Genomic DNA, 13,242 nt, shown 5'->3' with positions numbered 1-13,242 from the left:
GCTCCGCTGTGCCCGGTGCGTGCCCGGGACCAGCATACTGCCTCTGTCACGGGGGATCAGAGGGAGGTCGGTACACGACCTCCCTCCGGTTCCCCCTCTGCTGTCAGAATGCGGAACTGATGTATATTACATCACTTCCGCATTCTCGTGTCACTCTCCAGCTTCAGATGCTGGAGAGAAGCTGATGAAGCAGATCTCTGCTTCTTCAGGGGAGTCCTAGGTGACTGGGTCTTGGAGACCCCTGATGTCTCCATAAAGAGGACTTGTCACATATTTTGCTATCACATAAGGGGGTTTTCTTAGCCCCCTATGTGATAGCAATAAAGTTAAGTGGGGGGAAAAATGTAAGTTTCCCCCCCCCCCCCCCCCCCAAAAAAATGTAAAGTTACAAATAAAAAATAAAATAACATTTTTAAAGTCCCCCCTATACATACACGCATGCAAACAGGCGTCGGGTGCGCGTAATGCGAAGATTATGATTGTGCCCATTACGCCGCACATGTTGCATATCGTCGCGAACGTCGGAATGAGAGCAATAGTTCTGGGGCTATCAATCACCGATAACACTAAACTGATGAGCTTTAAAAGCTTTTAAAGCGACGCCTATGGTCAATTTTGGGTATGGTAGTTTTTTGCGATTTTCACGGGTGCGCGCAATTTTAAAGCATGACATCTTTGGTGTCTATTTACCCGACCTGACCCCGTCTTTTATATTTTACCAAAAAATTGGGTAATAATAATTGTTTCCTAACAATGTAAAAAACACTAATGAAAAAAAATAAAAACCTCAGTGGTGAAACCAAAAGAAAGTTCTATCTGTCCCCAAAAAATGGTAAAATTCATTTCAGTACAGCGTTGCATGATGGAACATCAGTCAAATGGGGGGGGGGGGTAATTGATCAAAACTGGAGCAGACAGAATCTGGAGCCATTGCCCATGGCAACTAATCAGTTTCTCTCTTCAGTTAGTTTTGATAGATTCCTCCGACCCCCACCCCCCCCACCACCAGGGATGTGCAGGGTGATTGGTGTCACTGGAGAAGTGCGGGGTCACAAGTGATTGGTGTCACCGGTGATTGTTTGGTGTCACCGCGGATGTGCGGTTATTTTAGACAAAGCATATTATGAAGAGATGATAAAGAATACTGGGATATGAAGTAACATACAAAATTTGCATACAGGATTTAAAAAGGATCTGGTAAAATTGATAAAAATTAAGGAGAGAAGGAATATATTAAAAAAAAAAGAACATAAATATCTTATCCCTTCCACAAGTAGAATTCCAGTAATATATTTACTACCAAAAATCCATAAAAGTGATAGTGAACCCCCGGGCAGACCCATTATTAATGCAATTGTTTCAATTTTTTCGAGAACAGGAGAATGCATAGATTATTTCTTTAACCCAGAGTGGTAAAAACATAAGTTTTACTTGAAAGATAGTGGAGCAGTAATTAATCAACTATCCAATACAGAAATGACATTTGTAAGCTTATGTAGAATCGTTGTATACCAACATTGAACAGATTAAAGGATTGGGAGCCGCAGAATTGGCTTTAAATAAATTTACTAATCTTAACCACTTCCAGCGGCTTCAAGTAAATGTACGTCCTCCGCTGGAAGTGGTTTTACCAAGAGCCGTCTTAAACAGCTGGCGATTGCTGTTTAAAAACAAGCGATCCGGCATCTATACAGGCGCCCGATCCTTGTGCGGTGCAGTGTCGTCGTCCCCCCTTTTGGTGCCGCCGTCGGCTTCCCGGGTTCTGATGTCCCTCGTGTGAGCCTGGGACCGGCATGGAGGGTCTAGAGCCAGAAGAAGAAGCTGATGAAGCAGATCTCTGCTTCATCAGCTTCTTTGGAGTCCCTAGGTGACATTAGGGGTCTGAAAGACCCCTGATGTCTCCATAAAGAGGACTTGTCACATATTTGCTATTACATAGGGGGCTCGCTAGTCCCCTATGCAGTAGAAATAAAGCTGAGTGTAAAATAAAATTGTAAAAAAGTAACAAGTGTTTAACCCCACCGTGACTGGAAACGTACACTGTACGTCCCGCAACAAAGTGCCCAAATGACTGCTCACATACACTTTTCACAGCTATTTGGAGTTCTGTTCTGAGAATCACGGTTACCATTCATTAATGGATGTCTCAGTATTAAGGCATCCATCAATGAAAGAGTTAAGCTTTTTCATACACCTGACAGAGCAGAACGGCATTTACTGCTCTCACTGACAGCTGGTATAGCTCGGGAAATCCCGATCTATACCGGCTTTTTTTATTTCTAAACTTTAAGCAATGGAAACATTTTGATACATGTTTTTATTGCTGATGCAATGTTGCAGGTTTTTTGATCGTTGTTGGAATGATCAGGAAACCTTTAGTGACATCTGATCCTGGAATGCTGCAGGATCAGTGTCACTAAGGTTATATTTGGCAGTTCTTGAGTTTTAAGCAGCCTAATAACAAAAAATGCAATAAATTATCAAGCAGTCATAGTTAAGATTCATTCACTATGACTGCTTGATATAATTAAACAAAATAAAAATGATTTAAAAATAGTAAAGTGTAAAACATAAAATAAAGTGTAAAAAAATAAATATAACAAATAAAAAATTATATATTTAAATTTTTTTTATACTATCATTAATATAAAAATAACCCATTACAATTAAAATCTGCAGCTGAGCTGAAGATTTGTTTTTCACCCTAAGGGGTGTCATACACCTAATGTAACATACTATTGGAATGCCCATGTGGGAAAAAAGATATAGGCAGGACCACGAGACAACTAAAAGTCAGAATTCAGGAGCATAATAATAACATACAAATTGGCTTTAATAAACATAGCATGTCAAACAATGTCACAGCAAAAACCCGGAGGTCTCAAATTCTGTGGGTTTGATAGAGCACTAAGACATTGGGGAGGGAGTAACCTCAAGAAAAGCATATTACAAACGGAAACCAAATGGATTTTTATGTTACAAATGATGTAAAGGTCTAAAGGTCTTAATATAGAATTGGATCTCAATTGTTTTTTAATTAATGGATATTGTAGCATTTCTTGTTTAATATTATCTGAGTTTTAAATGGGAAAATATGCAATGTTGCAGCCATTTATAAATGGGTTAACAGTTTATTTTAATGTAACGATCTCCTCCTCCCTGATTCAACACATTGCAATTGATCCTCCACCATCCGAGAGTAGGAGAATGTGTCATATCCAGTGATTTGAACTGTTTAATTAATGGCAGATATCTAACAAAGAGAACATGGAGGTGATGTCTGTGTATGCCGTACCCGAAGAGGAAGTCGATGAAAAGCATAGGTGGGCGGAGCTCACGGACATCACGATTCATCAGAGCTCGAATGGATTTTATTCAAAAAGTTTCCCAGCACGCTCTCCAGCCAGCATGCAAAAAAACTTGTCACACCGCTAAGGTTAAAAACCGAGGTTTAGATACACGTCTTCTACAGAAAATGTGAAAGCCGCACTGCCTTGCCAAGGCACCTCCTATATAGTGCGGTCCTAACTCTAAACTATGAGAGTCTCCATCTTGGAGCACATGTAGCAAAATATAAAATTGGGTGCAGGTTTGTCAGTAGGAAGCCCAACCTCCTTAAAGGCACAGGAACGCCCTTCCATGTGCACCTTGCTTAGAGCTGGTGACAAATTGATGAGTGCGTTTTGCCATTTGTTTTGCTTGATGGATTTTATTCAAGGCGTGAATTTTTTTCTCGTTCTTGTAAGTGTTATCATTTTATATGCATTAAATCTTTTTTAACCAATACCGCACAATGGAGATCGCTTTTAGTTTTTGAGCATCGGTGACTGACCAAATGAAAAACTGAACAACCCTTAGATCGACTGGTTTCCAGGATCCTCCTATATCGATTGAGAGTGGAAAAGAAAGGGGAGAAACAAAGGATTCATAGTCAGCCCGTAACAAGGTGACCAACAACCGCTGGCGAGTGCAGATTTCACATGATTTAAACACAAGTAAAGGAAAAAGAGCAGAGTGAACACTGACCGTTTGTAACAACCAGAAGATTTTGCAAAGATAATGTATCTTTTTAATTTTTTTGTTACGTAGAATTTCTCTGAAGTTTTCTATATATAAAAAGGTGGTTTTATTCATTAATAGTACAGAGGATACACAACACAGATGCCATACAGTCACAATTTAATATACATGTCACTTAGGCCTTGTTCACACCAAGTGCAGAGCAGATCAGTTGCAGACCGGATCAAAACTGCGTCCAATGTATTCCAATAGTATTTTTTGCTCCAGTTCACATTGCAAATGCCTGGAACGCACTGAAAGCCCATTTTAAACTTTAAAAAAATATTATTTTTTTTAGCCAAAATCGCATTAAAAACGCATCTAAAAGACTAGCGTGCGTGTGCAGAAACATGACCGGATCTGCTCTGCATTTGGTGTGAACAAGGCCTTAGGGATCCACAGTTACAGCGTAGTGTTTGTATTCATTGTTTCAAGAGTAGTGGGATTGCTATTCTTTTGACACAGAAGCTTTTTAGATCGTTAACATTTTCAGAGGCATAGCGCAGTGGTTCATTACAAACACCTTGTAGCTTTGTAAGCTGTTACCACACTAGGAAGGAAAAATTGGTTGATGGCCTTCCTTAGTTGCCAAAAGGTAGATCCAGGTAATGGGTTTTGCATCCACTGGTTTGTACTCTCCTTAAGGGATAGGAGAGATACTTAGTTTACCTCAAAAGAGCTTATACCTAAACATATGCTACGGTATGTAAGTAATTTGTATGGCAAAGGAATGACAATGTAAAATGTTTGTGATGATAAAGAAAAATGTTTTTATATATTGGAAGAAAATACTAAACATGTATGTTTTAAAAAGAGATTTAACCCCCTGTTTTGACTTAGATACTGATTTTGTAACAATTTCAAATCTCTTTTAAATTGTAATGGTACCTTACATGTATGCAAGTGCCCTAACCAGATTCTGATTGTTGTTTTTCATAACCCAACAGTGTGGAGACCCCACTGCTTTACACAGTGCTTCCAGAGAAGAGAACAGCTACTGTTGGTGGTGCAATAATGGGATCGACTCATATCTATGATATTTCTTCGGTGAGTTCAGATATTCGATAGAAACTGAATTGAGAAAATGAGCTGTTAGGTTTACAGTGTTGATAAGATCATCTTCTTTTACTTGGGAGTTTCTTGATGCAGAAGTTTCTAAATGTGTAGATTAGAATTCTAAAGTAATTGTACTCTCCTTAAGGGATGGGAGGGATAAACTTAGTTTACCTCAAAAGAGCTGATACCTAAACATATGCTATGTAATTCATTTGTATAATCATTGTACATATTTCACATATATCTACCATTAATACGCACGTTTCTCTTTTATTACCCGCTTTTATTATTCCCTGCACAGCAGCACTCAGAGTTGAAAAGGTTGGCCCTGTAATTTGAGTTAATTAGTGCTTTCAGCTTAACAATGGGAACATGAAAGAGCACATAGAGGGATTTTATCATTGTACTCACTTTTTTAGCCAGGCTGCAGTATAGTCTGCAGGAAGGTCTAGGACCTGGCAGTGGTGCCTGAAACTCATCAGTGGCCAGGGCCACCATCAGGGGGGTACAGCCGATACCCATGTAAAGGTCCCGGGCCCCTTGCATGGCTATCGGCCGACGGTGACAGGCGAGGAGGAGGCGGCCGGGCCCCCGCAGCGCTGGAGGAGGCCTGGCCCTAGCACCCCCCGGGCTCCAGCAGTGCCGATTCATCAGCTTCAGAGGTGGCTGGGGCCCCAGCAACGCCATAGTGTTGTGACGTCACGCCGGCGACAGAAGGCCAGGCGTCCAGTCAGCAGGGTGGTATTTTAAGTAGCTACAAAAAAACCTTAACTGGATGTTTGCTAAAGCACTATGTTCATATTTGCATTTTTAAAAAATAAAATAGTGTGTGTGTTCGGGTGCCGGGCGAGTAGTTTTTTGTACATTTAGCCCTGGTAAAGCAGAGCTAAATGTACAGTAGGAGCCACTGCTCGTATAATACAAGTGATACGATTAGATCACTTGTATTAAAACCGAGCGACAGCGGTTGTGATCGAGATCACCATAGAGCAGACGAAGAACAGACATTTGTCTGCTCTGTGTGATCACTGAGACAGTGGCGCTGTAATCACAGCGCCATCTGTCTCAGCATCAACCCTGGTAGTTCTCATGAAAATGACAAGTATCGGCACTGGTACTCAAAGTATCGGTGCATCCCTAATATATATATATATATAAAAATGAACACACACACACACAACTGTATACGATATATAACACAAATGTCAGTGGTATTATGACAAAGTGGAAGCAACTGGGAACAACAGCAACTCAGCCACGAAGTGGTAGGCCACGTAAAATGACAGCGGGGTCAGCGCATGCTAAAGCGCACAGTGCGCATATGTCATCAACTGTCTGCAGAGTCAATAGTTACAGACCTCCAAACTTTATGTGGCCTTCCGATTGGCACAACAACAGTGTGTAGAGAGCTTCATGGAATGGTTTTCCAGGGCCAAGCAGCTGCATCCAAGCCTTACATCACCAAGAGCAATGCAAAGCATCGGATGCAGTGATGTAAAGCACGCCGCCACTGGTCTCTAGAGAAGTGGAGACGTGTTCTCTGGAGTGACAAATCGCGCTTCTCTGTCTAGCAATGCGGTGGGCGTGTCTGGGTTTTGCAGTTGCCAGGAGAACGGTACTTGCCTGATTGCGATGTGCCAAGTGTAAGTTTCGTGGAGTGGGGATTATGGTGTGGGGTTGTTTTTCAGAGGTCGGGCTTGGCCCCATAGTTCCAGTGAAGGGAACTCTTAAGGCATCAGCATACCAAGATGTTTTGGACAATTTCATGCTCCCAACTTTGTGGGAACAGTTTGGAGATGGCCCCTTCCTGTTCCAACATGACTGCGCACCAGTGCACAAAGCATGGTCTATAAAGACATGGATGAGCAAGTTTGCGCACATCCGCAGCTACTCCAAACTATTTGGCGTCTCTAGAGGCGCCTGTTCACTAGAATGTGAACAGCCATCGCTGGCTGTTTACATTTCTAACAGTTTTCCCCACTCCTGTGCGCGCTGAGCGCCACACACGACGAGGGGGGAGGGGCAGGACGTCTTAGGACGCCCTCCCGCTCCTATAAGGTTCCTGTCCAGCCGAGATTTTGGATGGAGTGAATGAGAAGTGATGTCCTACCCCAGTGCAATATTCGTTTTCTTTGTGGTTCTTGATCGAGCTCCTGTGTAGGTTCATCCTGAGATGCAGCTTAAGGCCAGTTTCCCCAATGTAACAACCTTTGTGTAATGCTGAACATTGTATCATGTGCATGAGTATGATCCCTTAATGGTGTACATTTTGTTATTGTGACTCGCTGTATTCTTGTCACATATATGTTGGCAAAGTTTACAGTGGGGTTTATTGCATTGTACTGTTGCATTCTGTGTAACTTCCTGTTCTGGGGTCAGCTTACTGCGTACCATCTTCTTTTCCGGTTCAGTGGTTGCTTGAAAGCCAGTATTGGGGGCTGAGGGAATATTTATTTAAGTATGGGGCCTTCTGAGAGTACTGGCTTTAGGTCTTTGATGATTTTGCGTAATACCACTAGAGTGAGGTTATATATTAACTACAAGAGGGGTCCTGGTTGGGTTTTTCTTCTCTTTGTACTGTAGGAACCTTTCCCCTTTTTGTTCTTAGGGCAGATTTAATTTTTTTAGATATAATTTTTACCCTGTATCCCTTTTGCCGAAATGCATCGGCCAGTGTGCTCAGGTCTTTGTCTCTGTTCTCCGTGCCAGAGCAAATGCGGTGGTATCGGATTGTTTGACTGTAGATGACACCCTGTTTAGTGTGATTTAGGATGCAAGCTGGAATCATGGAGGTAGCTGTACCTGTGAGCCATTGCTGACAGTCATGGCAAAATCCAGAATAAATGTACTGTTATGAGAAATTCATTTTGAGCTTAATCGATGGATGGGATGAATTGAATGATTCATGGAAATTTAAAAGGCTTTCTTCTCCTTCTGTTCATATTATGAAAATATCAATTGAACGATAATATTTGAATGGTTTGTGGGGGTGAGTGGCTAGGAATCTGTGTTCTAGGTTAGCCATAAAGAGATTGGCATATTGTGGTGACATTTTTGTGCCCATAGCTGTCCCGGTCATTTGTAATTGTAATGTTTTTATTGAAATTGAAGTAGTGCGCAAGTATGAATTCAATGAGTTTGGTGATTGTGTGTGTGTACCTAATTACGTGTACTTAACTATTCAGACCATTTAGTCCGTACTTTGTTGAAACACCTTTAGCAGCAATTACAGCCATGAGTTCTGTGTTACAGCCATGGGTATGACGCAACAAACTTTGCTCACCTGGATTGCATTTTCTGCCATTCTTCTTTGCAAATTCTCACAAGCTCAGTCGGACAGCCATTTTCAGGACTCTCCAGAGATGTTCACTAGGGTTCAAGTCAGAGCTCTGGCCACTCTAGGACATTCACATTGTTGTCCCTAAGCCACTCCTGTGTTGTCGTTGTCATGTTGGAAGGAAGAACCTTCGGCCCAGTCTGAGGTCCTGAGCGCTGTGGAACAGGTTTTCATAGAGGATATCGCTGTACTTTGCTACATTCAGTCTACCCTCAACCCTGACCAGTCTCCCATTCCCTGCTGCTGGAAAAACACCCCCACAGCATGATGCTGCCACCACCATGCTTTACTTTTGGGATGGTATTGGGCAGGTGATGTGCGGTGCCTGGTTTCCTCCAGACTTAACTTTTAGAATTGAGGTCAAATAGTTAATTCTTGGTTTCTTTAGACCAGATAATCTTGTTCCTCACAGTCAGTCTTTCAGGTGCTTTTTTTTTTTTTTCTCAAACTCTAAGCGAGCTTTCATGTGTTTTGCACTGAGAGGCTTCCGTCTAGCCACTCTGCCATAAAGACCAGATCGGTGGAGGGCTGCAGTGATGGTGGTCCTTCTGGTACTTTGTCCTATCTCCACACAGGATCTCTGGAGCTCAGTTAGAGGGACCATTTGGGTTCTTGGTCACCTCTATTGCTAAGGCCCTTCTCCCCCGATTGCTCAGTTTGGCCTGGTGACCAGCTCTTAGAGTCCTGGTTGTGCCAAACTTCTTCCATTTGAGAATTATGGAGGCCACTGTGCTCTTGGGAACCTTCAGTGCAGCAGAAATGTATTTGTAGCCTTCCCCAGATCTGTGGCTTGCAATAATCCTGTCTCTGAGCTCTGCAGGCAGTTGCTTTTGATAGTGATTTTGGTTTTAAATCTGCTTTAAGGACTACTTTCTGTCTATATATAATATGAATGGTCTTACCTATATGGGATTTTTCGAACATCTCTCTTCTGTTCTAGTTGGTGCTCACAGCTTAGGTGGTACTCATAGGGAGAAAATGCATCTGAACAATATCACAAGGGCTTCTGGTCATCAAAGAACGATGGGGAAAGAAAAACATAAGCTGACCGAATGTCGATTTAAGTAATTGAATGTTCGTCTTCTAATTAAGAAAAATTACAGTTCATCATTTTCAAATCACTTAAAGTAGGGTTGTTCAGATACCTAGTACCGTACTTGGTACAAGTACAGATACTTTTCCAGCTCCAAGACTAGACTAGAGAAAAACTCAAACGTTAGGAGGCAGCTGTCATTTTTATGGAGCGTACGGGGCTCCTGTGATTTGTGCATCACTGTTTTGCCTAGCGGGTCAGGATGGAGAGTGGAAGGATCGGTAAATGTGTAATATTTACCAATCCACTGTGTGAAGAGCAAACCACTCCAATGTTTGTAAACAACTGGGGACACATAGTACTATGTGTCCCCAGTTATGAATAAACAGGAAGTGCTTTATATCACTTCCTATTCATTCATGAGTTTCTCAATGGGTGGAAGCCTCAGTACAGAGACTTCTACCCGTTCAGAAACTGGATGATACTAAAACATTTACTATCACTAGTTATGAATGGGAAGCCTCTGTACTGAGTGCTTTCCATTCATTGAGTATTGAGGCCACAGAAAAAGATTGAGGACTCGGTGTATTCAATTTCTATTTTAAAAAGGAAATGTCAGGGCCCTGTTTAAACCTCTGGCATTTCCCGGAAGCCCCTACAACCGTAAAAAAAAACAAAATACAATTAAACCCAACCTTCCCAACCTACCGTTTAATCTTTTAGATTTAGTCAAAGTGTTTTTTTTTTTTTGTGCAATGATACTGATTTTCGTGTGCCTTTTTTAATTGAATTGTGTATTTTTATCAGTTTAATATTGATTTGATAAACGTTTTTGCAATACCGATAAAATTAGTAGTACCATCTTTTTATTCTACTAGGCCTGTGCTTTCAGAAAATATATGGTTTAGGGGGTCTTTTACAATCGCCTACAATACAACAGTAGAAAATTGGCAGCGAAAGGGCTAAAGATTTAAATATGAGTAATTTTAAAAAGTTATTTATTTTATATACATCATTCTCTCTTAGGCAATGTCCCGAAGAGGTGCACCTACTGAACCACAAGGTGTAGAAGTGGCCCTGGCTCCTGAAGAGCTTGAATTGGATCCATCTGCCATGACACAGAAGTATGAGGAAAGAGTACGGGAAGCACAGGAACAAGTACAAAAAGAGGACTTCAGTGACATGGTGGCTGAACATGCAGCAAAGCAGAAAGTATGCATTTTCTATAAACGTTTGTTTATAAAGTGTCTATATTCTATATGTCTACGCTCATACCTGGGCATGGGAAAGGTTGGCTAACAGCCCAAGAGCAAAGCAAACATAACCAATAGAGGTTGTTGTGCTACCTGTGTTCAGCCCAATTTTATCAGTGGTTAGCAAAGAAAAAAAGCTCCTTAAACAGTAAATAATGAAAACTATATTATGCAGTTGGCTCCCAAAGTGACAATTGTCCAGTAACTGGACAACATTGTAACAGGAGGCCAAACTGTAAAGGGGCTGTGTCTGTGTGAGGAAAGATGCATCGGATGGTTCCAGGGAGCCATTATGTATTTTCTAAAATTGTCAAAAGCAAAGTATGTGTCCTGGGTATATTTTACTTAAAAGAAAATGCTGGGTAGGTAAATTATCAACATATTTGTTTATGATGAGAACCAATAGAAAAAGGGGAAGGGCATTTAAAATGGCAAAAAAATGAAGAGACCGAAAGTGGCTTAATTATAGTGCAGAAGTGGAGAAATATGTGGTTGCATTATGCTCCAAAACAGTGTGATGCTATTAATAATAATGCACCCTGTGAAACAACTTTTTATTTCTTCCCGTTGAGGGGGACAGAAATTCAGATACTGTCAGGTTATACTGCTATATACAGGAGGATTTGGACACTGGCAAACAAACATGTTTAATCCTGTTCAAGATGACCCCTCCTCTACCTAGCATGTCTCATGCCTCAAAAACGTCCATGCCTCCTTGTGTCTTAGGAGGATGGATGTTTTTTTTTTTCCAGCTCTGAGGAGAAAAATGTAACCAATATTAGCTAGCTTTTTTTCTTCAATTTTAATTTTTGGGCTCTTTTTCTATTCAAGCAAGATTCCTCACAACATCACTGCTTTAACTGGACTCTACAGAACAGCTAGACAGAGTTAGCTGTCCACATTGTACTGCAAATGTGGGGCTAGCTTGGAATGTGAGCTTCTAGCCCTGGGTTTTGCTTCAGACGCTTTACAGGTGCCTGGAGCCTTACATTGAAGTTGTGATGGCTTGTTAGAAGCATCTAATCTTGTATTCCTCATGTGAGACCATAACATACAGGGGTATAGCTACTCTTAATGACTCAAATACACACTAGGGATGCACCGATACTAGTATCGGTATTGGTGCCGATACCGAGTGTTTGGGTGAGTACTCGTACTCGCCCAAATGCTCCGATACATACTTCCGATACCGGAACTTCTGGTCACACGGATATTTACCTTTGACCAGCAGTGCCGAGGGAGCATAGAGGCGGCTTACTTTCCAAACAGGATGCCGTGCGGTGGGTGTTGACCCGCCTCCTGGCTTCCTGATTGGCTAGGAAGCCGGCTTCACTTGTTGCTGGGCAGCCTGGCTTCCTAACCAATCAGGAAGCCAGGCAGCTTTCTGTCTCGCATCGTAGTTTCCTGATTGGTCATGAAGCCAGGCTGCCTTGCAACAAGTGAAGCCGGCTTCCTAGTCAATCTGGAAGGCTGGTCATGACGTGCCGCCCAGCTTCCTGATTGGTCTAGATGCAGAGGAGGAATGTGGAGGTTAATTGTAACGCAACTCATCGATGAGAATCGTTGCCAACAGTTCTCATCGTTTTTAATCGATTAGTTGTTGCAGCCCTGGATGCGATGCCATTTATTCTCAGCACACTTGCATTGCAGTGCAACGCACTTTGTGCTCTGCTGCTAAAAATGCAACATGCCTGATTTTTTGGTCCGATGTGCATTGGGCAGTCCAGTCAAATGAACGGGCTGCTAAAACACAACCCAGTTTAATGCATGAATGTTTACCATAGCGCAAAAAAAAAAAAAAACTTACAGCTGCTTCCATTTATTCAGGACCAGCCAAAATTTCTACTGTCTGTGATTGCTGCATTAGGCCAAGGGACAGGTTTGGAGTAGTAATAAGTGAGAGGAGAGCTTAGCAACACCCCAGCCTTGACAGGTCCCTGTAATTTCTCATTTCCTGGTCCTACTAGAGCAAAATGAGCTCTAATAAATTAGAGTAGATCAGCCACTTTGATGGTGGCTGGTGTTTTGCAGGGGTAAACCATAGTCTGATTTAATGGACTAGGATTTCTGTTGGTCATTAATTTGTTGTTTTGTATCATTCATTGTGACATACTACTTTCATCTTTTCCTTTTAGCAAAAGAAAAGAAAGGGACAGCCACAAGACTCTCGTGCAGGAGGGAAAAAATACAAGGAGTTCAAGTTCTGAGAACAATTTTTTTTCAACGATTTGTCATTTGTTTTTATTTGTAATAAAATCTGGTAAACTGTATTATAGTTCTTTTATTGGTTCTTGTAAACATTAATAAATAAAATATACATTAATGTAAAATTTGTTGGGAATGGATACAAATATAATAGAGACTGTCCTTGGACAGTGTAACTGTTTGGTTCATCACCCGGTGTCTAACTGAACAGAGTATGGACTGCAAACACAAAAGAGTTAACAGTTCAGTATGGTAGTCACAATTAACCCGTTAATGACAGAAGTTTAAACAGACAATTA

At 41.5% G+C, this 13,242-nt stretch overlaps 1 protein-coding gene across 1 annotated transcript in view; it reads left to right on the top strand.

The window, feature by feature from the left end:
* The window catches only part of SF3B2 (splicing factor 3b subunit 2), a 112,761-nt gene extending 99,754 nt beyond the window's left edge, over positions 1–13,007 (top strand). The window contains exons 19-21 of the mRNA XM_018567352.1: positions 5,007–5,106; positions 10,512–10,697; positions 12,874–13,007. Of these exons, the coding sequence (XP_018422854.1) occupies positions 5,007–5,106; positions 10,512–10,697; positions 12,874–12,945 (358 nt within the window). The 3' untranslated portion in view covers positions 12,946–13,007. The remainder of the gene's footprint in view (positions 1–5,006; positions 5,107–10,511; positions 10,698–12,873) is intronic.
* The last annotated feature ends 235 nt before the right edge of the window (positions 13,008–13,242 follow it).

Source organism: Nanorana parkeri, unplaced genomic scaffold (genome assembly GCF_000935625.1).
Source record: "Nanorana parkeri isolate BGI_ZX_2015 unplaced genomic scaffold, ASM93562v1 scaffold1034, whole genome shotgun sequence".
NCBI lineage: Eukaryota > Metazoa > Chordata > Amphibia > Anura > Dicroglossidae > Nanorana > Nanorana parkeri.
Note: the sequence above shows the minus strand (reverse complement) of the source record. Positions and strands in the feature narration are given on the sequence as shown.